Source organism: Neurospora hispaniola (genome assembly GCF_033458365.1).
Source record: "Neurospora hispaniola strain FGSC 10403 chromosome Unknown B0T23scaffold_6, whole genome shotgun sequence".
Lineage (NCBI taxonomy): Eukaryota > Fungi > Ascomycota > Sordariomycetes > Sordariales > Sordariaceae > Neurospora > Neurospora hispaniola.
In genome coordinates, this window is record NW_026944411.1 from 2,926,731 (window position 1) to 2,946,728 (window position 19,998).

The 19,998-nt window shown below is 51.8% G+C and overlaps 7 protein-coding genes across 7 annotated transcripts; 3 read left to right on the forward strand and 4 right to left on the reverse strand.

Annotated features, from left to right (window-relative positions):
* Positions 1 to 1,946: 1,946 nt before the first annotated feature.
* B0T23DRAFT_201914 (SRF-type transcription factor (DNA-binding and dimerization domain)-domain-containing protein) lies at positions 1,947 to 3,075 on the reverse strand. The gene is made up of 3 exons (XM_062833400.1): positions 2,690 to 3,075; positions 2,420 to 2,554; positions 1,947 to 2,362 (listed from the first exon to the last, which is right to left on the reverse strand). The coding sequence occupies exons 1-3, from the start codon at positions 2,942 to 2,944 to the stop codon at positions 2,078 to 2,080; spliced, it is 675 nt and encodes a 224-aa protein (XP_062691149.1). The 5' UTR covers positions 2,945 to 3,075; the 3' UTR covers positions 1,947 to 2,077.
* A 1,965-nt stretch (positions 3,076 to 5,040) lies between these two features.
* Positions 5,041 to 6,218, reverse strand: B0T23DRAFT_397970 (uncharacterized protein; the record flags this gene model as incomplete). The annotated part of the gene is made up of 5 exons (XM_062838326.1): positions 5,041 to 5,433; positions 5,465 to 5,573; positions 5,718 to 5,818; positions 5,872 to 5,930; positions 6,038 to 6,218. 5 exons carry the CDS (start codon positions 6,216 to 6,218, stop codon positions 5,041 to 5,043), a joined length of 843 nt encoding a protein of 280 aa, XP_062691150.1.
* Positions 6,219 to 6,913: 695 nt separating this feature from the next.
* On the reverse strand, positions 6,914 to 7,890 carry B0T23DRAFT_202016 (uncharacterized protein). The gene has a single exon (XM_062833401.1). The coding sequence runs from the start codon at positions 7,809 to 7,811 to the stop codon at positions 7,065 to 7,067; it is 747 nt and encodes a 248-aa protein (XP_062691151.1). The 5' UTR covers positions 7,812 to 7,890; the 3' UTR covers positions 6,914 to 7,064.
* Positions 7,891 to 10,611: 2,721 nt separating this feature from the next.
* Positions 10,612 to 11,704, forward strand: B0T23DRAFT_202029 (uncharacterized protein). The gene is made up of 3 exons (XM_062833402.1): positions 10,612 to 10,898; positions 10,970 to 11,202; positions 11,262 to 11,704. Exons 1-3 carry the CDS (start codon positions 10,733 to 10,735, stop codon positions 11,532 to 11,534), a joined length of 672 nt encoding a protein of 223 aa, XP_062691152.1. The 5' UTR covers positions 10,612 to 10,732; the 3' UTR covers positions 11,535 to 11,704.
* Positions 11,705 to 13,755: 2,051 nt separating this feature from the next.
* B0T23DRAFT_455461 (uncharacterized protein) lies at positions 13,756 to 17,916 on the forward strand (the record flags this gene model as incomplete). The annotated part of the gene is made up of 1 exon (XM_062841235.1): positions 13,756 to 17,916. One exon carries the CDS (start codon positions 13,756 to 13,758, stop codon positions 17,914 to 17,916), a length of 4,161 nt encoding a protein of 1,386 aa, XP_062691153.1.
* Positions 17,917 to 17,955: 39 nt separating this feature from the next.
* On the reverse strand, positions 17,956 to 19,468 carry B0T23DRAFT_445879 (uncharacterized protein). Its single transcript, XM_062840938.1, has one exon. It carries the CDS (start codon positions 19,365 to 19,367, stop codon positions 18,294 to 18,296), a length of 1,074 nt encoding a protein of 357 aa, XP_062691154.1. The 5' UTR covers positions 19,368 to 19,468; the 3' UTR covers positions 17,956 to 18,293.
* B0T23DRAFT_202080 (uncharacterized protein) lies at positions 19,468 to 19,997 on the forward strand. Its single transcript, XM_062833403.1, has one exon. The coding sequence runs from the start codon at positions 19,569 to 19,571 to the stop codon at positions 19,881 to 19,883; it is 315 nt and encodes a 104-aa protein (XP_062691155.1). The 5' UTR covers positions 19,468 to 19,568; the 3' UTR covers positions 19,884 to 19,997.
* The last annotated feature ends 1 nt before the right edge of the window (position 19,998 follows it).

Below are 19,998 nucleotides of genomic sequence, written 5' to 3' on the forward strand. Positions count from 1 at the left end.
TCCTGCTGGTCAAAGATGTCGTGCGTTTATGTTGGCGCCCCAGACACTCGACGTTCGTTCGTTCAGCCATTGAGCATTATAGAGTCGGAACCGTAGTACACTAGAACCATTGGGTGTCCTTCCCTTTTTAGTATTATTGTTTTTGTTCTTGATGATGTGCAGTTTCTGATGTCGTACAGCTTTTGATGTTGTGCAGGATTCTTTTTTTTTTTCTTTTTTTTTTTTTTTTTTTTTTTTTCTTTCTCCTTGTTTTGTCCCAATATTTTTCCTGATACTCGAAATTGGTTAAAGTGTGGGTGGGGTTCGGGAGGGCGAAAGATATTTCCCAAAGAAGGAAGAACATCGATCGACCGATCGATCGAACCGCGAAGCCAAGAAAGAACGAACGAATGGAACGTGCGGCAAAGAAGGCCTAGCAGAAACGAAACTTCAAGCCAGAAATTGCTGATGAAATTCGTGGGAGAACACGAAAAAGAAAAAAAAAAAAATACAAAAAAAAATGGATGTCAAGTCAACAAACTTCCCTATCTTTCTTTCTTACTTTTTTTTTTTTTCGTTATTTTCTTATCTTTCCTAGAGACGAACCGACGGATCGAGAGAAACCTTAACACAAATGACATCTGGTCCGGAAAAAGAAACTCCCGAAAGGATTAATAGGAGCCCAAAAGGCCGACTTCCTTCCTTCCTTCCTTCCTGCCTGCGGCATCGCGGCAACGGCAATGCGAATGCGGGTAGGGCTGAATTTTCCTTTTTGCACTGAGTGATCCACGATCCAACTAGATTTCCCGCTCCCGCTTCACCTTTCCTCCTTTGGTATTTCGAGGTGGAAATCAACGGTTCTGGGTACTATGCTGGGTAGTGTGTGTATAGTGTAGTGTAGACACTCTCGGAAACAGGTAAAGCTTGGTGGTCTGATCACCGAGCCTTCCCTGTCTTGGACAAATCCATCCGTTTTCTTAGTCAGACTTCGGATGATATGCTGATGGTCTGTCCGGGAACGGATTAGATCACGCAGGCCGGGAGGTGGTCTTTCTTCATTTGACAATAAGACAATGTGGCTTTTGAAATGGGGAACGTTCGCTATATCATACAAGTGAATGGACGGTTAAACCTTTCCTGCTCTGTTTTTTCCCCGCGAAACCAACCCTCCCCCATATGTGGCCTTGCCCTCTCACCCATACTGTCACCCACCATACATAGTATACACGTTCGAAGGATCAAGGCCCAAGGGAGAAAAATACTCCTTCTCTCTTCTCTTGAAGCCTGTCAAACGTAGCCAAGAGTCGCCACAAAACACTAGGAGCCGAATCGAACGGGGTGCAGGACAGCGGAGAATGAGGTTGAAGCGGCGAAAGCAGACAGTTTCTTGTCATACTAAAGAAGCCACGCCATACTCGTTCCATGGCAGAGCCAAAGACTAGAACAAAACTGAACAAGTTTGTTGACGCAGTCCGATTCGTAAACGTAGAGCCTTCATGGGTCGTAACTTCGTGCCACGCCCCCCTGACATGAACCTTGTTTCACCAAAGCAAACGTCGAGAACCGCTCCTGGCCAGGAAACGCAGAAAATGCGAGCCGCCAAGTTTACCACCAAGCCGACGCCACCGTCTCATACACAAATAAGCCTCCCATTTACCCCGTGACATTGCCATTTGTACATCACACCGTTACCGATCCCCGCCCCGTTGCGAATGCTCGCATGTACCGCCCTTCACGGGCCCAAATGCTCACTGATCTCCAGGGCAAATCGACCGTTGCTGCCCCCAACACAACAAATCAAGTAGTTTAACCGATTAACCCTGCCACCCACGGACGGCAGAGTTGGGATATAAGAGGGTATGAGATGAATTCCGTGGAACCTGAAACAAGGGGGAAAGGACCGTCAAGAAGTTGTAAAAAAAGAGATGAGAAACAGTATCAAACACCCCAACCGAACGCCAAGCTGGCATAACCCTCGTACGCAACGACGAGGGGCACCCTAACGATGTCGAATCGGGGAAATGACACTTCATGAATGCATTAATGCTGGGTATTATCGCGCAAGCTGAAGTCATGAAAAGAGCCGCCCTGAATATAACTATGCCTGATGACCGGCATGCTGCTGCAGACCAGGCTGAGGCATGTATTGGCCACCTCTTTGTTGTTGTACGTAGTTTGTATACGCCAGTGCTTGCGCTTGCTGGGCATCCATTGCGCCGACAGCCGGCATGTAGTTGGGAGGCATGTGTCCTTGGGGCGGCATGCCAGGTCGGCCTTGCTGGGGAGGCAGGTGGGCGCTCGAGGGCTCTTCGGGCGAGTCAACCGCATTAGAGTCGTCCACGCCGTTCTCGGCAGACGCGGGCTCGGGGGCGTTTAGGCATGCCTAGAGAGAAGGTCAGAAAAGTGCAATGCGAACCAAAAGGCGCCTTTTAGCCCATACCTGAATCAAGTTCTTTCCCTCGGCCTTGGTGACGAGAGGCTGCAACTTGGGAGTTGTGAAGGTGTAGACCAGGCCGGTTTCGGAAACAACGAGTAGCAGTACTTGGGTTCCTGTCAATACGGAAAGCTCGTAGGCCTAAAGCAGCAAGAACAAGGTTAGTGACATGTTGCTTGGATACACAGAATACACGGACAATGGACCGCCGGCGCCAGCACGCATGTCCAGATTTGCCGTCGTCATGACAGCTTGTTTTCTGAGCCTGAAACGTACCTTCTTCATGATACCAGCCTTGCGCTTGGAAAAGGTAATGTGGCGACGCGACTTGTCGCTGATGAACTTGATTTCGATTTTGCGGCGCTCGCGGCCGCCCTTGTCATCGTCATCATCATCGTCATCGGCCGTGGCCGGGCGGGCGCGCTTGACACCGCGGGGTTCGTTGTTGTTGACATTGCCATTGCCCACGGCATGCGCGTCGTCAAGCTCGGTGGGCGAGGTCTGTTCGTGCTGATCGGTGATGTCGGCCATTTTGGGATGTGAGGTTCCAGGTACCACGAAGATGCTGAAAAAGGTAGAATTGGTGGAGATGCTGTTTTGAGCGTTGTGCCGATGGCCTAGGCTTGATCTGGAGTGTGCGGAGAGGCTGCCTTTTGTCGCGGAAACCTGGTTGGGCGCTGCACTGTATTGAGTCTGTGTGTGCCGACGGCGGAAGGAAGCGAGGAATCACGTTTTTGATTTTTATTTGCTTTTGTTTGACTCTTTCTCTTGAGCCTGGGGGGTAGGTAGGTAGGTTAGTTGCTAGGGGTGGACGGTCCAGGTATGTAAAAGGATGTAGAGTACCTAAGTATGTATGTAATCCGTACGGCGGGGAGTGTGTGCACTGGGGGGTGACTGATTGGTGGGTAGGCGGGCAGACAAGGGCCACCGCCGATAATCGACCTGCAGTGAGAAAGAGGTGGGTGAGCAGCAGTGCGAGACACACAGTGAACTAGTTGAAGTGAGTCTTGGGCCTGGGATCCAATGGTGAAGCTCGAGGCTGGGCACCCTGACCAAGCTGGAAGCTTTGTGCAGTAGTGAGGTGTTACTCCAGCTGTTGGAGGGTAATTGACCGTGGGTATTCGGTATAAGGCTCGGTGGGAAGGGACGGGCGGATGACTGCCTGGGCTGGACTGGAGCCGGCCGGGCATTAAAGAAACGGGACTTGTGATGGGGCGTGTGGAAGGTGAGGCGGCACCTCAGGGAGAAGTGGAAGCTCTCTCAAACCGAGGAAGTGGAAAGCGGCTGAAAAAGAGAAGGCAGATTGTTGCTGCGTGTGTATGTATGTAGGTAGGTACCGTACCTGTCAAATTGCAGTGTAATTGCACGTTTTGGGTGGTTTTGGGTTTCCTTCTGCCCCTGTTGAGGAAGCGGAGCAGATGTCAGTCAGTCGGTTGCAGCTTGACAATCTTGCCTGGAAAGGGCTTGGGCGACTGCGGAGTGATTGAAAAGAGGATAGCGAAACCTGGTGCCACCGTCCACTTTCACCACAGCACAGGCGCTACGGGCCACGGTTGAAAAAAACAAAAAAAAACAAAAGGGAATGAGATGACAAGGAAGGAGGGAGGGAGGGAGGAAAGCGATTAGTACTGACAGTCAACGGTCGTATCTGTGGATTCCTTCAAACTGAATCTGTTCTGTTCTTCTTCTGCACTTGCATACACTGCACTGCAAGGTCGGAGGAGGTTGGTTAGTTGCTTGGTGCTTCAAGAGAGAAGTTGCCATGTCCGAGAGAGGAAAGGTGGGAGCGGTAGGGTATTAGGTAGATGTACCTGGCCCACGCACGTGCCAGCATAAGGCCAAGGTACTTGCGTGTAATTGTTCTCGCACGGACCTCTACTCAGCAATGGAGCCATGGAATTCCACTTGACTTGAACGGGGACTGCCTGCTGGTAAAAGAGGCTCCATTTTAGCAAACTGGAACAAAATGCCCACTGTGATGGATGGAAGAGAATGAAGCACTCGCACACAACACAACTGACACTGGAGCTGCACAGATAGACAGCAAGAATAGATCAAGTGGAAAGCTATGTTTGTTGTTGGCTTGCTGTTCCCGGCCAACATCCACCACCACCACCCATCCACCACCTTCAAACGCCAGACTTCCCCTTTTCATTACATATGCTAGGCCCCATTTCCTATCTCACCTTTTCCACACGGGCATGCAGCCCACTCACCCTCGACGGGAATCCTCGATAATCCCGTCCATCACCTGCCCTGTGCCCCTCACCGAACTTGTGATGACCAGGATAAGGTAATTTGCCTACCTACCTACTATGTATGTAGAACCTACAATAGTGGCTGCAGAAATAACTAGATATGTACTGTCACGTTCCGAGGCGCACGAAACAAGAGTACTTTGCAGTGGTGAAACCAATGTTAGGGGACATTGACATATGTAGAAGAAGAGGTGGAGGAGGAGACCCATCATCATAGCGGCACTGAGAGAGGAGATTATTACAGACCGGTTTTGTTTTGGTCCTTGTACCTTCTCTCTCACCCAGCAGCAAAGGCATGTACGTGGTATCATGAGAAGTGGACTTAAAGGTCCCCGTGTCCGTGTCTCTGGAATGAACGCCCTGCCGTGCTTACCTGCGGGTTGCGCTATCGGTAGTATGGCGTGGGTCAAGACCGAACCGAACATGGAGGTGTTTGTACGAATCGAATGAGACTCCTCCAACGGCGCCGCCCCGCTTCAACCCGCCGTTCCCCTGAGCATCGGAACGGAGGCCCTGTTCGTGCTTCGTGCAGCCAGAGCCAGAAAGGTTAGTTTCCGAAAGCTTCCCCAAAGCACACAAGGCACAAGTTCGTGGTTGAAAGGTCCCTTTTTTCTCGGCGATTATGGCTCTGTCGACCGGCGGCGCGGCCATGTTCTCAAGTCCACTGTGTAGCTTTCTTGGGAATTTCTTAGTTTGTCTTTGGGGTCCAGGAGCCAGGGTTTCGTCAGCAGGGGCAACGTCGAGGGCCGGGCGGTCGGTGCTCTGTTCCTGTTACTAGTACCTGCCCACTTACGCGTCTCACGCACAGTGCATACCAGATGAAGACCGACTGTGACCGAGTTGCTGTTTGAGATCCGGGTTTGGAGCGGACGGAAGATGCTGGGTGGGCGGTGCAGTAACGCCTGGACTTGTTGATATTTCCGAGCCTTTTACGGGCAATTTTGCTGCTTCCCGAGTGATCAGCCTCCAAAGCCGCGGATGTTTAATTTTATCAGCCCCAGCCTCCGTCTTGTCTCTCTTGAAGCTCGCAGCGGGGAAAATCTTACAGGGTATCGAAAGGAAAGACCACGAAACGCTCAGTGCCTTTCATGGTCTTGGTTCCGTAGGGCAACCGGGCAACTCGGCTGCTAAAAACGCTTCGCACGTACTACATACTATGTACAAGGCATGCCACTCCAGGGAGGGATTGGCGTATTGTACCCGGACGGACAACGGCGGCGGCGGCGGCGGCGGCGGGGGTATCCGGTCAACGGACTCGCCTGATTTTCTGTTTTATTTCTTTTTTTTTTTTTTTTCTTTTTTCTTTCTCCCTCACCAGCCTCATTGTTCTATACTACTTCTTATTTTCGAAGGCTGAGACATAAACCCGTTGTGCGCGGATCACTCAAAGAGTGGAAAACGAAATGACAGGAGTCTGAGAACAATGAGAAGCGAGAGTCAACAGTGCTTTCGCGTAAGGCATCCGGCAGGACACTTGCATCTGGGATAGCAATCTCAATGGTCTGCAGAGTTCGCCGACAGCCCAGCCCAGATTGCAGCCAGCCCATCTCTTCTCCCCAATGCTTCCCAGACCTGCCCAGGACCTGGGATAGGCCAGCCCACACCACCTCCAAGGGGTCTCAAAGGGCCCGGAACCACATAGGGGTCCGTGACGTCCAATGAGTCTGTTGCCGAGTGTGGTTTGACAGATATCTGCCCTTTATCTTTGTTCTTTCTTCTTTTCTTTTTCGTCTTTATTTGGGTAACATATACAGTTCGTCGTCGAAACTGAGACATCGAACTATCGAACCAGATGGATGATGCATGTGTGGGGAGGTCACCGGTCTGGTGGTGGTGTTCGTCAAGATCTGTTAATTACCCGCTGTCAGTGCCTTTGTGAAGAGGGTAGAATTATTCCACGATCTCGATTGGATTGTCGATACCCCGTACTTGCGCATGCTCCCTAAAGATTATCCCGCCCGCAATATCGAGTCGTTCTGCAGCCCTTTGCTACCGGCAAAGATGTGGAAGTCCCTTATTTTTCGAGGCAGAGGCAGAAAGACAAGATGGGAACCTTGCCTATCATGGACAGCCGCAGAACGATTTCAGTAGCACTGGACGTTTCCGTCCACCCGCTTTGGTTTGACTCTTCCAATCTCTCGGAACGATTATCATGATCCACGAAACGCCTCGGTATGCAGCATCCTCAACGCTCGGACAATTCATGTACATAGAACGTCCATTTGAGACACTAGTAAAAGCAGTGCGGGTCCCGTCACCGTAACGGCCAGCGTACCTTGATGATCAGACATGGTACCTGTTGTGTAGTATGCAGGTGTTATTCTGCCATCTCGAAGCCATCCTACGCAAAGAGAACACTATGCTACGTTTACCCGTGCCATTGATGGGGCCGGCTAGGCACGGGACCAGGGGAATACCAGGGGAGTTTTGCTTGTCTGGGTTGGCGAGAGCGAGCGAGCGAGAGAGTAATCGGCCCCGAGAAGCGTTTTTATGGAGAGGCTAGGTAGCAAATGGGTGAAATTCATGATTGTGTCAGTCCGGAATGACGCCTCCCCCCAATTGCGAGAGATAGGGGGACGCGGAGGGATGGATGGGCTGGAAGAGCTTTGTGTGTGTGTTGCTGGGTCGGCCGTGTGCCGGTGGAGCTTGCCCACGAACTGCGCTGGACTTTTGTTTCCACTGTGCCGCTCAACTTCAATCTCCATGTTGCCCACTGGTGCCCCACCCCCTGGGACGCCCGGGGCGAGAGGCTCGCGCGCACAGTGGTCGAAGATTGGAGAAGTCCCAGGCATAGTGCCTGCAAGGATGGGAGAAGCGGGGGGGTGCGCGATAGCGCGTGATTGCGTGTGAGGAGGATTTGTGGGTTCCGACGACAGTGGGAGGGAGAAGAACTGGGGTCGACAATGTAACCTCACCCTTGGACCTACCTGACTGAAGAGAGAGTTTGCCCTGACAAGCTTTCGAGCAAGCAATATTTGGGGCCGTGTTGGGATGAGTTGTGGAGAGGCTCCAAGGGATGCAGAGTTTAATGAGAGGATGAAATGATGGATAGGCGGGATTCGGCTGTGTGCCATGGCCAATAATCGATTTCGCGGGCAAGCTTGACAAGTTCCTCGGATAGGAAAGGTGTGGGATGGCATGCAGCAGTGCTACTATGCTAGGCTGAAGGATGGGACGAGGGATGAGGTGCCCGGAAAGTAACGGCAGTTCAGGAACAGGCAACTGACAGACGGCAAAGTGCGAAGATGGAAAAAGTGGACGATGCCATCATCAGTTCCTTCCGATTCCCGTCCCATTGTCAAATCATGAACTTTACTTTGAGCAAGTAATTAGATTGAATCAGAGGAATGAATCGGTGGCACTTGCACGAGACAAGACACAGCTGCAAGCAATGAAGGACTGGACAATGAAAAGTGCGGAGGAAAGTGGTCGAAAACGGGCAAGTGGGTTGCTGAAAACAGGAAATGAGCAGCAGCTTCTTCTTACGGAATGACGGCTACTTTTGATTGGCTAGCGGGTCAAAGCCACGGCCTGGAACGGAGTGGGGCCCCCCTTGTCTCCGCGTCGAGGTGGGCAACCTTCAGGCAATTGAATTGAGTTTTTCCAGGCAGGCAGCAGGTACACTTTTTGTCACTTGTCCGGATCGGACAGACTTGCCCCGTCTCGTCCTCGCTTGCCAGGGGCCAGTCTCCCAATGCCCGGAAGGATGGAATCATGCCTTGGTAGGTTGCTGACCAGACTCTACCCGCGCCGCTATGAAGCCATTGTGACAACCGACGCCATCGGACGGGCTCTGGCAGCAGCAGCAGCAGCAGCACAACAGATTTCCCCTTTGGGTCAAATCATGACAAAATTCAGTGTGCCACCATCACAAGCCCAGGTGGTGAAAATGCCGGCAAAAAAACACAATGACCGAATTGTCTGGGGATACTCCGCAAAGCTGATGGAATAGCCGAGTCGATAGTGTACATAGTGTACACAACACACACAATGACTTTTGCGTCAAAGCTGCTTACACGCTTCCCTCATATCCCATTTGGTTGCTAGGGACTGACTGGAGACCGGGCGCGCTAACAGAAGAACGAAACCCGATCATTCGACCGGACGTTGATGGCCCGCGTCGATGCAGCACCCAGCGCCGAACAAGTTGCATCGGACGGGAGTCTTTTGCCGATGACTTTGACCCACTGAAGGCCGATGCGAGTCGATGCCCTTTGAAGCTGAAAGTTGGCGGTCAAGTATCTCCAGCAAATCAACAAGACGAGTGTTCTACACCTGTCTTGATGGCTACATATTGCTGACTGTTACCTACGCCTGCCAGAGCCTCGTGAGCAAAACAAAACCCACACACAACAAGACATCAACTGGAGTCGTCGATTCAGCTCACAGTTGTTCTGAGAACAGCCAATGTAAACTCCGACGTGTCCGGTTGCTGATCTTTGACCGAGGCACAGAATCAAAGAAAAGCCCCGTCATGTCTTGCGGCTGCGGCGTTCGGAGGGTTATCGCAATGACTCTGCACCAATCAGCGCAACCACTTAAAGCCAGTCTCAACTGAGGACGAGAAGCATGGCGGACAAAGTCAGAGAGCAACCCGTACCGAGATCCAAAGACATGGTGAAATGCCAACCGGTCAGAGCTAAGGCTGGTAGTGATATGCCATCTACTCGGAGCTCGAGTCAAGAGTCTTTCTTGTGAGAGCGGTGTCGTCGCGGCGGTGCAGTTTCCGTGTAACTGTGACCCTTGGGTCCCAAGGTGTACAATCCAGAGTACGGATCGTAGCAGTATCTCGCCCAGCTGCTACACAGCAAGGTCGGCGGTAGTTATATATGTGTGTGTGTGTGTGTGTGTGTGTTCGCATGAATGACGCTGTTGTCGAGACCGTCGCCACCAAATGTCCAAGTGCAACCTGCAAAACAGAGAAAGCTGGCGGTCAGTCAAGCTCGGGTTTTCAGGTCTGTGCACTTGAGCGTCTGCGTTTGGCGGCGTTTCGAACAGGGCGAAGAGTTTGTGAAAGTGTCGACAATGAATGGTAAAAAGAACCAAAAGAAGAGAGACGGACCTTCTGAGGTTTTGAAAGGGATGAAGCAAGCCTCCTGTTTGATGTTGACCTTCTTGTCGTTCGATTTCTGATGGTCCACCAGTCCCGTCCCCAGATTGGTTGGTGACATTTGTTCTCATCCAGATTTGTCGCCCTCGGCATCGTCTCTAAGCCTCTTTTCAGAGGCAGCACAGGGCGCGTAGAGGCACGTGTCTTGACAAAATCCCTGATTTCGTGGGCTTTGGGACGAGTCCCCTAACCGCCGCGAGGCTTGGCAATGACCGTCCAACCGCCCAGGCCCCTGTGAAAGCCTGTCACCCAACGACATCTGAAACGACTCATGTCAGGAACGGGCAACTCTCCTACAAACATCTCGGTCTGAAGCATCCGATGCGAGTCGCGCAATGGTAGTGCTGCCCTGGCTTTTCATCTCCGTACAGTAACATCGTCCCCTCGTCTCTGTTTCCTGAAGCCATCGCCAAGTGGGATGCCCCCCGTCATGTGGCCAGTCTTCGCCCGTGTCTGGACTCTGGAACGTCTCTACTCTCTCTCCTTGTCTTCTTGATCGTATCGGCTTTTTGCCCTGGCTGGTCGGCTGTGCCCAGTTCGAATTGCTTGTTGCGTGCCCTTTTCCGAGTTTTCCATTACTTGTCGTCTCGGCGGGTTGCTATGTAGTCCGACCTCTCCTTTCGATGTCATGATCGGGTAAACACCAAAAGAATATACCATTTTCAGTCCATCCTTCGCTTCTTTTTGCCTCTTGGCACCCTCTTCCATCCGCGATTGAAATTGCAGGTCGATTTCACCGGTATCTTTCGCTCCTTAATACTCCGTACAGTCTCTCACCACTACGAAGACGCCGGTCGTCCATTTCCATATTGAAAACTACAAGAAAACGCTCTGTCGAGCCCGTAGACGAACATCATCTCGGACTGAGTCAAAGGGGGCAGCCGAGTCTTTCAAGTCGAGGCTGCTCATCAACAACAACAGAAACACGGGACAACACCTTCAAGAAATACAATGAGTAAAGTGCTTCTGGCCTATGTGGTCGCCGATGGCCTCTTCCTTCTGATGGGCATCTTCATGATCGCCTTCTCCGTCATTGTTCAGAACATCCAGTTTGAGGTCCCTACAGAAGGACATCAAGCAGCAAGGAATCTTTTGTACCAGAGGTTTCCTCTCACAGGTGGGTGACTGGAAGTCGACACGTTGCTTGACCTATGGTTCACATCGCTGACGGAACAAACCCTGATATAGCCGGTATCGTGAACGCCGTCTTCATCTTTGTCACTTTCCTCTTCACCATTCCCGGTATCATTACCCCCGCACGAGGATGGCTCAAGTTGGGCGGCTGGATGACCACCGTCTGCGGTATCTTCAGCCTCATCATCGGTCTCGACCTCTGGATCATGACCCTCAAGACCAAGGCGGATTTTGCTCCCTTTTATTTCAGCCAACCTCCTGAGATCCAGGAGCTTATGCAGTCAGCTGTATGTCGTCCATCCCATCTCCCCACCTGTAGCTGCACTTATGCTAACAAGAACTCCAGTTCAAATGCTGCGGCTACTTCAATAGCACCTCCCCCGCCTTCATCACCGACGACATCTGCTCCAGCCCAGCTGCCGCCGCGCTCATGCGCCCATGTGCGACCCCCATCACCTCCTTCGCCAACGTCCTGATCGACAACATCTTTACTGCGGTTTTCGGCATGGTTGGTATTGACGTGGTCCTTATCATGGCGACCGCTTGTCTGCTGAAGGAGCGCAGGGAGAGGGAGCGCTTCCGTCACATCGACGAGAAGAGTGGTGCTATTGGATTCTGAAGAGGGTTACGCAAGCGAGGGAAGGACGACATATGAATAACAGCATACACGAATTTGCCCTGCGAGCGCGACGATGCTGGCTTGTTGACCCCTCTTATGATGACGGACGGGAGGAAGAGCATGGAAAAGGAAGAAATCCTGACCGAGGAACTGTGAGAAAAAAAGAAAGAGTCCTGGACGGACCACACCGGAGGGAACGAACCAAACAGACTCGCAGGACGAGAGGCCGTGAGTGGAAAGGGCAGCGGGCGGTCCAAACGAAACATTATCACCACACCCAAAGCCAGTGACGCCTCGGACGCACACGACATACTTTCTCGGCTGGCTGTTGGAGGTCATCTACTCGGTGGGAGGCCTGATTAGATTGGGATACAGTACCACGGCTGGATGGCGAAAACGAGGGACATCTATCAACCTACCCCGGCTAATAAACACCACTTCATACTCGCTTCTCAACTCCACCGCTAGACAAATGATACCCATAAACCCATTAAGAACATCCATTGACTCTCTCCCTCACTCATTTACCGACTGACAAGACTACGGTCAAGAATTGACATTTGCATCACTCCACCACTACTTGGTCGTCATGGTCATGTTGTATACTAGATTCACACGTTTGGTATTCATATTCAAACATGTCCCATTTGACTATTAGTATAGGTGTTTTGTTTCGGTATTCTAGCCAGTGTTATTAGCCGAGCTGACTATCATGACATGGACTCCTATGCTCTTACCTCGTTTGATCGCTTAAGGTTTTCGCCTGTCCCTCATGAACCGGAATCGTAGACTTGGTTCTCGGGTAATCGATACCCACCAGACGTCCGGTTGGACTTGTCGTGTCTGGTCTCGCGGTATCTCTACGATTTGCGTGGTCCGTACCCCTAGATAAAAGAAGAAGAAGAAGAATACAAGAGAAAATAAAAAGAGAAAAAAAAGAAAGAAAAAAGGGTTGCCCGAACGTGCCCGAGGACAGATTCGAACGCCGTTGCTTCCAGATAAGAGGGCAGTTACGGACTGAAGTGGCGCGCTTCACCTCTGCCGACTACGCTGTCTTACCCACGGCCATGTGATGACTGTACCTTCCATACACAGACCCTAAGTACTAGGTAGGTAGGTAGCTACCTCTATGGGACTTGGTTTTGGCGTATTGTTCGCACTCTTCTCACTCCACGTCGTTTTCGAATGACACGCTTCAGTTCCTCAACGCGCCTCCTCATTAACGACAAAGGAAGCGAAACCAACCTCAAGCAATGCGGGTTGAGTAGATAGATCAAGTGCTCCTTCCACACTGAACAAGCTTCCTCAGCGTGCCTTCCAGGGTAAAAGAAGGCAGAACTACTCCTCATAAAAGAGGAAAATAGAAAAAAAAGACATACAACACCAGGTTATTCGCCGGTCGTCACCGATCCGACTACTAGTCTGGCGGTCACCGGCTTATCTAGGGGAGAGCGGACGGGATCCCGAGTTTTTGCCCTGGTGCCTATGGTCGTATGTGTGTGAATTGCTGTTGAGTGTTGCCGGCCGTGGGAAAGGGAGTGGTGAGGTAGGTTATATACCCGAGGTATCCATCCCCGTCACAGGTGCATCGACAAGAAGAACAAACGTTTTCCAGACAACGAGGAAGAGAAGCACAACACAGGGAGGTTTCAAAATAGCTTCTTGCCAATGATTACTTGGGTAAGTTGAGGGATTTCCGTGTACCCGTCCGCATTCATCCATCAGTCCTGGCCTTGGATGTATGATGACGGAAATGTCTTCAGGCGGACATGCTGATGCATAGAATGGTTATTGATGGCCCCTCTCCAGACTTTAACTGCATGATTAGATAGAATGGAGGCTCATGCTTGCAACCTGCATCCAGAAGCGTTAATATACAAGATAGAGAAAAGCGAGATGATGTGGATATTATCGGCTGCAGATTTACCTGCATCCTTTTCCAGTTGTTGCCGAGTCACTGTTTTCGAGACGTCCTGGCCACTTGATTCCAGAACACCAAACTAGATTTCCTGCGCCTTACTCCGCACGATGAATTACCATCTTGATTCTGAACCTTAGCACAAGCATCATCCGTTTGCTTCGAGCCGTTGGCGTAAAACACCTTTCTTGGGTCTGTAAGTGCCCGCAACCTTCGGAAAGCGGCAAACACAAGAAAAGCTGACCAACAAGGAAAAGAGGAACATGTTACATAGCATCCTTTTCCCTCGCGTTTGTGTCAACCATGACGTCTCTTCCAGCTCCCAATATTGGTAGCGGTAGCGTTAGTGGTGCCAACGGCCATAGACATCGCCCAGTCGACAATACCTCTAACAGCAATGACCATGGCTTGCAGCCGCCGCGTGACCTGTGTCTGTCCGAGCCGCCCATCTCGCCGGCTGTGACTACTGGGACAGCATCGTCTGGAAACTTTACCGACATCCATATGCGGCAGCTGATCCGACCGAAAAGGTTTCGAGTGCTCTCGAACGCCTCAAGCATCCTCAGCGATATATTCAACCATCCAGACGCCCATGAAGACGAGCTAAAAACCAAGATTAAGGACGCAAACGACCGCGACCGTGAAGCTCTCTTCAGGATGAATGAGTCTCTTCGGAGCACGCCGCCCCCTCCTCCTCCTCCTCCTCCTCCCGAGCCTTTGCCCACCCAGAAAGACCAAGGCAATGCTGACGATAAGAAACATCGTGGTGGGCTTTGGAGACTGTTCAAGAGGAAGTCCTCCAAATCCACAAAGAAAAGGGCACCGCCCAAGATTGTGGTACCAGAACGCCCAGCTGCAGGTAGAGCCACTACAACCACACATATTACGGAAGACGGCCATCGACAAACTGTTATTTCCATTCCCGCCCAGCGCACGTTCAACCTGGGCCCAGTCCCCAGGTCGCCTGGCTTTGGTTTTTTGTCACCCAAATCCCCCATCACTGGGACTCCCATCAGACCGCCTAGGCCCAGCATTGGTCTAGAGACTTTAGTGGAGCAACAAGAGTCAAACGAGCGACAAATCCCAGTCCTGGCCAACACACCTGTCATACCTCCGATTAACGACGGGGTGGGCATATCACCTCTGCTTCCCGCAGAGGGATTCAACCGCCTTCAGCGGGTGTCGGGCTTTATAGCCCCATCGGCCGAGCCACTGCCTCCTCAAACCCAGAAAGCTTCGGTTGATGTTGATGATGGCCCTGATAGTTCAAGCTCGCCAAAGCTGACATCTTGTCAAGACCATACTCTACCCAAGTTTTTCTCGCCGACTAGCTCTTTTCATTTGAGCGTCTGCCTGTCGACGGCACAGTCTAGCCTCGATCGTCGGTCTAAGATGAGTTTCGGATTCAAGCTGCCTGACCACCCAGATCGTACCGAAGAATCTTTGGATAGGGAAGTTGGCAGTGGTGAGATTTTGGCAGAAGTTTCTGAGCCATCGTCATCCGATATCTCCCATCACAGGCTGGATACCACTACTGGGAGAGGCAGTGTTGGATCAGCGGATGTAAGCTCATTTTCGTGGGTGGCTACTCCTGCTGACAAACTCGGAGCGTTGCCGGACCACCAATTGAAACCACAACCAAGTCTCTGGTCCAACAAAAGCTTCACGAAGAGAAAGCCGCGAAAGCGAAATGATTCTCTCGATGGCGAAAGTGTCAAGACGGATGGGAACCAGTCGGCAGCGTTCCACACTTCGCCTGATCTGCCGGCAGAGTACTCGACCGAGCCTGATGCAGAGGCGTTGAGCTCGGCGCTCGGAAAGGTCGAGGCTGTACAGATACCACCGCTACGCTTCTCAACGGTGATGATCGTAGCTGACCTGAATCCCTTGTCATGCAGGAGCAGCATTAGCTTGGGACCGTCGCAGCCAGAAGGGACGAATCGACAAGATGGCGAACTTGAACAGGCGTCAGATATTGTCGTGACAGATTCTTTTCAGGCACCCAGTTCAGTCGTCGACTCAAAGACTCCACAGACAACTCCTCTGCCAGCACCTTCCAACAATCTGAACAAGTCCCTCCAGCTAAGAAGGACCAGCCAAATCATCTGTCCACCCTTACGGCTCTCCTCCTCCTCCGACTATCACTTCAGTAAAAGAGGCGTTCCATGCTCCGGCTCTCATATCGATCTCCTGCAGCAATGCGAGGAGTTCCGTCACTCCAAGAAAAAGGAACTCGATATCCTCCGCAACCGACTTCGTCAGCTGGAAAACAGAAACAGTTGGTTGCTGACCGCCGTGACGAAGCAACTTCCTGGCGGGTACGAGTATCAAGTCGACGACTATGATGATATGGAGGAGAGGGGTCGACACCACCAGCACAACATTATTACAACCAGCACAGTCTCGACCGGCAATCGCGGGTCAATGACCTCTCAACACACCTTCGGCAACACCACCATCAACGACAGTGTCACCGGCACCACCGGCTTTAGTAGCAGTAATCTGACGACAGGATCACGACTGCCATCGCCCGCACAGCACTTGCAACATCCCCGCTCCAACGCGAGCCCTGCTACGACTAGCAATTCCAGCAGCAGCACCAGCAGTAGCAGCACCAATACCTCCTTGTCCGCTCAGCCAACGCTCACACCGGTACCAAGCCCAACACCGCATTCGAAGCCGACACTTGTCACTCGCTCGAACAATACCTGCAGCACGATTACCAGTGGCGGCGGTCGGGCGTTCCCGTTGGTGACGAGTCACAAGGATACAAGCACCGCTCGCAGTACATACACAGCCATATCGCAACCAACACAACCCCCTCCTGTTCCTCTTCCCGCCCCTCGTCGCGCACGAAGTCTACCCCGCGATCCTCGACTTGGTTCGTTTTCCTCCCGATCCCGATCCGTGGACAACAAGCACGACTACAGACACAATCGTACTGATAATAGCCACGCTCACACCAGCGGTCCCGCCAACTCCTGCTCAATAAGCGATGGGATCGACGGTGACAAGAAAATGGCAAACGGTGTCAACAATGGTAACGGCAGTGAAAGTGGCAGTGGCAGTGGCAGCAGAAGCACAAGCGCCTCCCGAGGCCCCGCGCCCTTCCCTCCATCCTTGACCTACAACGGCCTTCTCCCCGACACTGCAGCGCGAAGACGAGAGAAGAGAGAATACAGAAAGAAGCAAGAAGAGATTATGAGGCGGCTCGCCGATACTCCTCTCCGCGGGGTTCAGCAAACGATGACTCTACATGCTTCGTCTTCCTCGTCCTCTTTAGGAGCGGTGGTACGTCAACAACAAGGAAAACCCTCGGGTGCTTCCATTTCTTTCACTTCGGCGAATTCGACAGCTTTGTATAATGGGAGTTCCTCTGGTTCTGGTTACGACAGTGACCAGGGATATAGAGGACACAATGGAAACAGCAGACACCATGTCCATGATGGCCGCGATCCGTTGACGAGGCTACGGGACTTGAGGGAAAATGTGGGAATGGCGATTAGTGGAATTGGAATTGGACTGGCGGTTACTAGCGATGAGGATGGGTATATTTATGATGGCCATGGTGTTTCCTACCAGTACCACGAGGATGATGCCCTTGGATATGACAGTAACGTATCTGGGTATGATGCTTACAGACACGATAGTTACGGTGGCTATGATGGGGATGGTTATGGGGCCGCTTCTGGTGATTTGGGACATGAGGCGGGTCGAGGAGAAGAGGAAGCGCAGGACGGAAGGGATGCAAAAGCAGAGAGACAATACACCCTCTCGAACTCCTCTAGCCTCTCCAGGCACCACTACCACCACCACCACTATTACCACCGGAACCGAGACCAACGCAACAATTCCCCACCACCGTTTTCGCTGCCCTCGTGGCCATCACTACCCTCGCTTCCCTCATTACCCTCGTTATCTGGCCCAAGTCGCTCTAGTTTGGAAACGGAAGAATGGTTCCCTTCCATTTATCAAGCTCACACTCAACAAACAGAAAATCAGTCGGAGGACACATCCAGTGACTATGAACCCGCCAACAGCGACAACACAACGAATACCCAAAGATCCAAACGAGCCCTCAGGAGAAAAACGACCATTGTCGCGTCAAACGGTACCGAAGGAAACACTAACCGAAACGGATGGGACACCCTCGAGCCGCTGATGCGTGAGTTGACCGGTAACGGCGACGGAAACGAACCCAGCGGAGCCATTGGAACCGCGGTGAGTACAAGCGGTATTGATGACGACGAGCAAAAGATCAATCGTATCGTCCATGAGGGCCATGAGGGGGAGGCTAGACAGCTGGTAGACAACAACGGCGATATCGGATTTGGTCCGATGGATGAGAAGGATTTGGAGGAGGAGACGGAAACGATGAGCAGGATAAGGGCATACCGTGCCAGTCTCTGTGCCGAGTTGCGAGCGTTGGAGGCTTCGGTCAATCTTTTGCATGAAACTAGGTAGAGATGGTATGGATTATTCGGATACGATAAAAAAACCGAATGTGGATTTGCCGTTTATTGCATGTTGGATGGTGGGTGCTTTGCTTGGATAGATACTCTGAAAGAGGCATAACGAAGTGATGGATAACATACATACATGGGAAAGGGAATAACGAAGATAGATAACTGCCCATCTTTCAGAGATTCGATTGTTCACCATGACCGGATACCAAAACAACCGAAAAGAAAAACAAATCTAATTATAACAATTATGCACTTTATCCTTCACAACGACCACTTCCCACTCTATGCTTAGGCACTTCCGTTGTTTCTTTCAACCACCTCCTCGCCCACCTCCCATCCATGTTCATACACACTGACACTCAACCGACTCAGATCTCAAGGCAAAATCTCCTCCCCCTTCCAATCCCAAATCCTTCCCCTCTGGCTCTCCTCCAGCGCCGCAACCACCCCCGCCATATTCCCCGCCGCCTCCTCCGGGCTTTCCCAAAACTTCCTCCCACTCTTCACACTACTCTCCCAAAACCCCTTACTCAAATCCGTCTTGACCGTGCCCGGGTGATACCCCACACAAATCGCTTTGTCCCCACTCCTGCTGAAAAGCTGATGATCAAACGATTTCGTCAGACTATTCACCGCCGCCTTGGAACTGCGGTACGAGTACCACCCTCCCGACTTATTATCCGACACGCTGCCCACGCGCGCCGACATGTTGATCCATGTGGCGTGGTGTTTGGGAAGCTGTCCTTTGTCTTCGTTATCTTGAAGAAGAATTTCTGTCCGCTTTCGAGGTAAAAAGGAACCGAAATGCTTCATTAGCATGAGGGGGCCCAGGCAATTCACACGGTACGTGTCCAGCGCTAGGTCGTAGTCGACTTGCGCTGCGGACTTTTCTGGGTGCAGGATCCCGGGGAGGGCGAAAGCTAGGTGCAGGTGGTGCGTCTCGGGCGGAAAGAGGGAGGAGGCCTTTTGTGCGCAGGCGAGGATGGAGTCTTCGTGGCAGACGTCGAGGGGGAGGAGGTGTAGCCGGGAGGAGACTGCGGCGGCGGATGAAAATGTGGCTGACGAAGAAGAAGAAGAAGAAGAAGTGGCAGAATCACCGGAAGAAGAAGAAGAGTCGGCGGAGCTGCTGCTGCTGCTGCTGCTGCTGTGTTCTGGCGGGGAGGGATAAGGATACGTATCGCTTGAGGAGGAATCGCTGATTTTGCTGGAAGGTGCTACGCCCGGGCCGGTAGCTTTGGCGGCGGATGATGAGGAATCGGTGGGTGGGGAAGACTGTTGAGGTTGAGGATTAGGGAACAAGTCCTTGAGTAAGGCGGCTTTAGTCTCTTCCGGGTCGCGGGTGCGGGTGGTGGCTAGGATCGGGAGGGTGGTGGTTCGGAGGAGGTGTCGGGTTAAGGCATGGCCGATGCCTCGCGAGGAAGGGCAGAGGAGAATCCAGGGTTTAGACATTTTGGGGTGTTTGAAAGAAAGGGATAATGTTAGAGTTGTTGTGGTGATGCCGCGTTCTCCTGTAAATGGTGATTGGGGATAAGGTTATGCTTTGCTCTTGGAGGAAGTTGTTTCTTTTGAGAACCTAATCTTCTAAAATATCGTGGTGTGTTTAATTGAGAAAGTCAATTGTGAAGCTGGCTGAAGAGTAGAATTTTCTTGATGAGGGAGGGTGGTGTCGTGATATTGATGACGGTCTTCACGGCCTCTCGCGGACTGACAACTATGGTACCAAGCAATGTCATCATCTATGGAGTCCTCGCCATCTTCCAAGACACTCCAATCGACCTCGATATCAATGACACATGGCCGTTTGTTGACATTGTTGTTAGTACATCGCCGTGTGCAAGTCATAAGTCACTGATCGACGTCACCAACACGGATGCGGCTCTTGCCGTCCCCAGGGTACCCAGCGATCTGGCATTCATTGGAGGACCATGTGCGATTCCAAGATGCCAAGACAAACCAGAGATCTGAAAGTAGATCTGAGAAGGTTGGAAAGCTCGGGTGGGGTTATGGTAGCAATCGATGAGAGGGAACAGATGGAACGAATAAATAATCGGGTTGGGGAGACTAAAACCGGGATACGGCT

Coding starts and splice junctions, on each gene's coding strand:
- B0T23DRAFT_445879 (XM_062840938.1), bottom strand. CDS start 19,367: ATGTCTAAACCCTGGATTCTCCTCTGCCCTTCCTCGCGAGGCATCGGC.
- B0T23DRAFT_202080 (XM_062833403.1), top strand. CDS start 19,569: ATGAGGGAGGGTGGTGTCGTGATATTGATGACGGTCTTCACGGCCTCT.
- B0T23DRAFT_201914 (XM_062833400.1), bottom strand. CDS start 2,944: ATGGCCGACATCACCGATCAGCACGAACAGACCTCGCCCACCGAGCTT. Junction 2,555..2,689: donor AGGCTGGTATCATGAAGAAG/GTACGTTTCAGG, acceptor TTGCTGCTTTAG/GCCTACGAGCTTTCCGTATT. Junction 2,363..2,419: donor AGGGAAAGAACTTGATTCAG/GTATGGGCTAAA, acceptor CCTTCTCTCTAG/GCATGCCTAAACGCCCCCGA.
- B0T23DRAFT_202016 (XM_062833401.1), bottom strand. CDS start 7,811: ATGCCATCCCACACCTTTCCTATCCGAGGAACTTGTCAAGCTTGCCCG.
- B0T23DRAFT_202029 (XM_062833402.1), top strand. CDS start 10,733: ATGAGTAAAGTGCTTCTGGCCTATGTGGTCGCCGATGGCCTCTTCCTT. Junction 10,899..10,969: donor CCAGAGGTTTCCTCTCACAG/GTGGGTGACTGG, acceptor ACCCTGATATAG/CCGGTATCGTGAACGCCGTC. Junction 11,203..11,261: donor AGGAGCTTATGCAGTCAGCT/GTATGTCGTCCA, acceptor CAAGAACTCCAG/TTCAAATGCTGCGGCTACTT.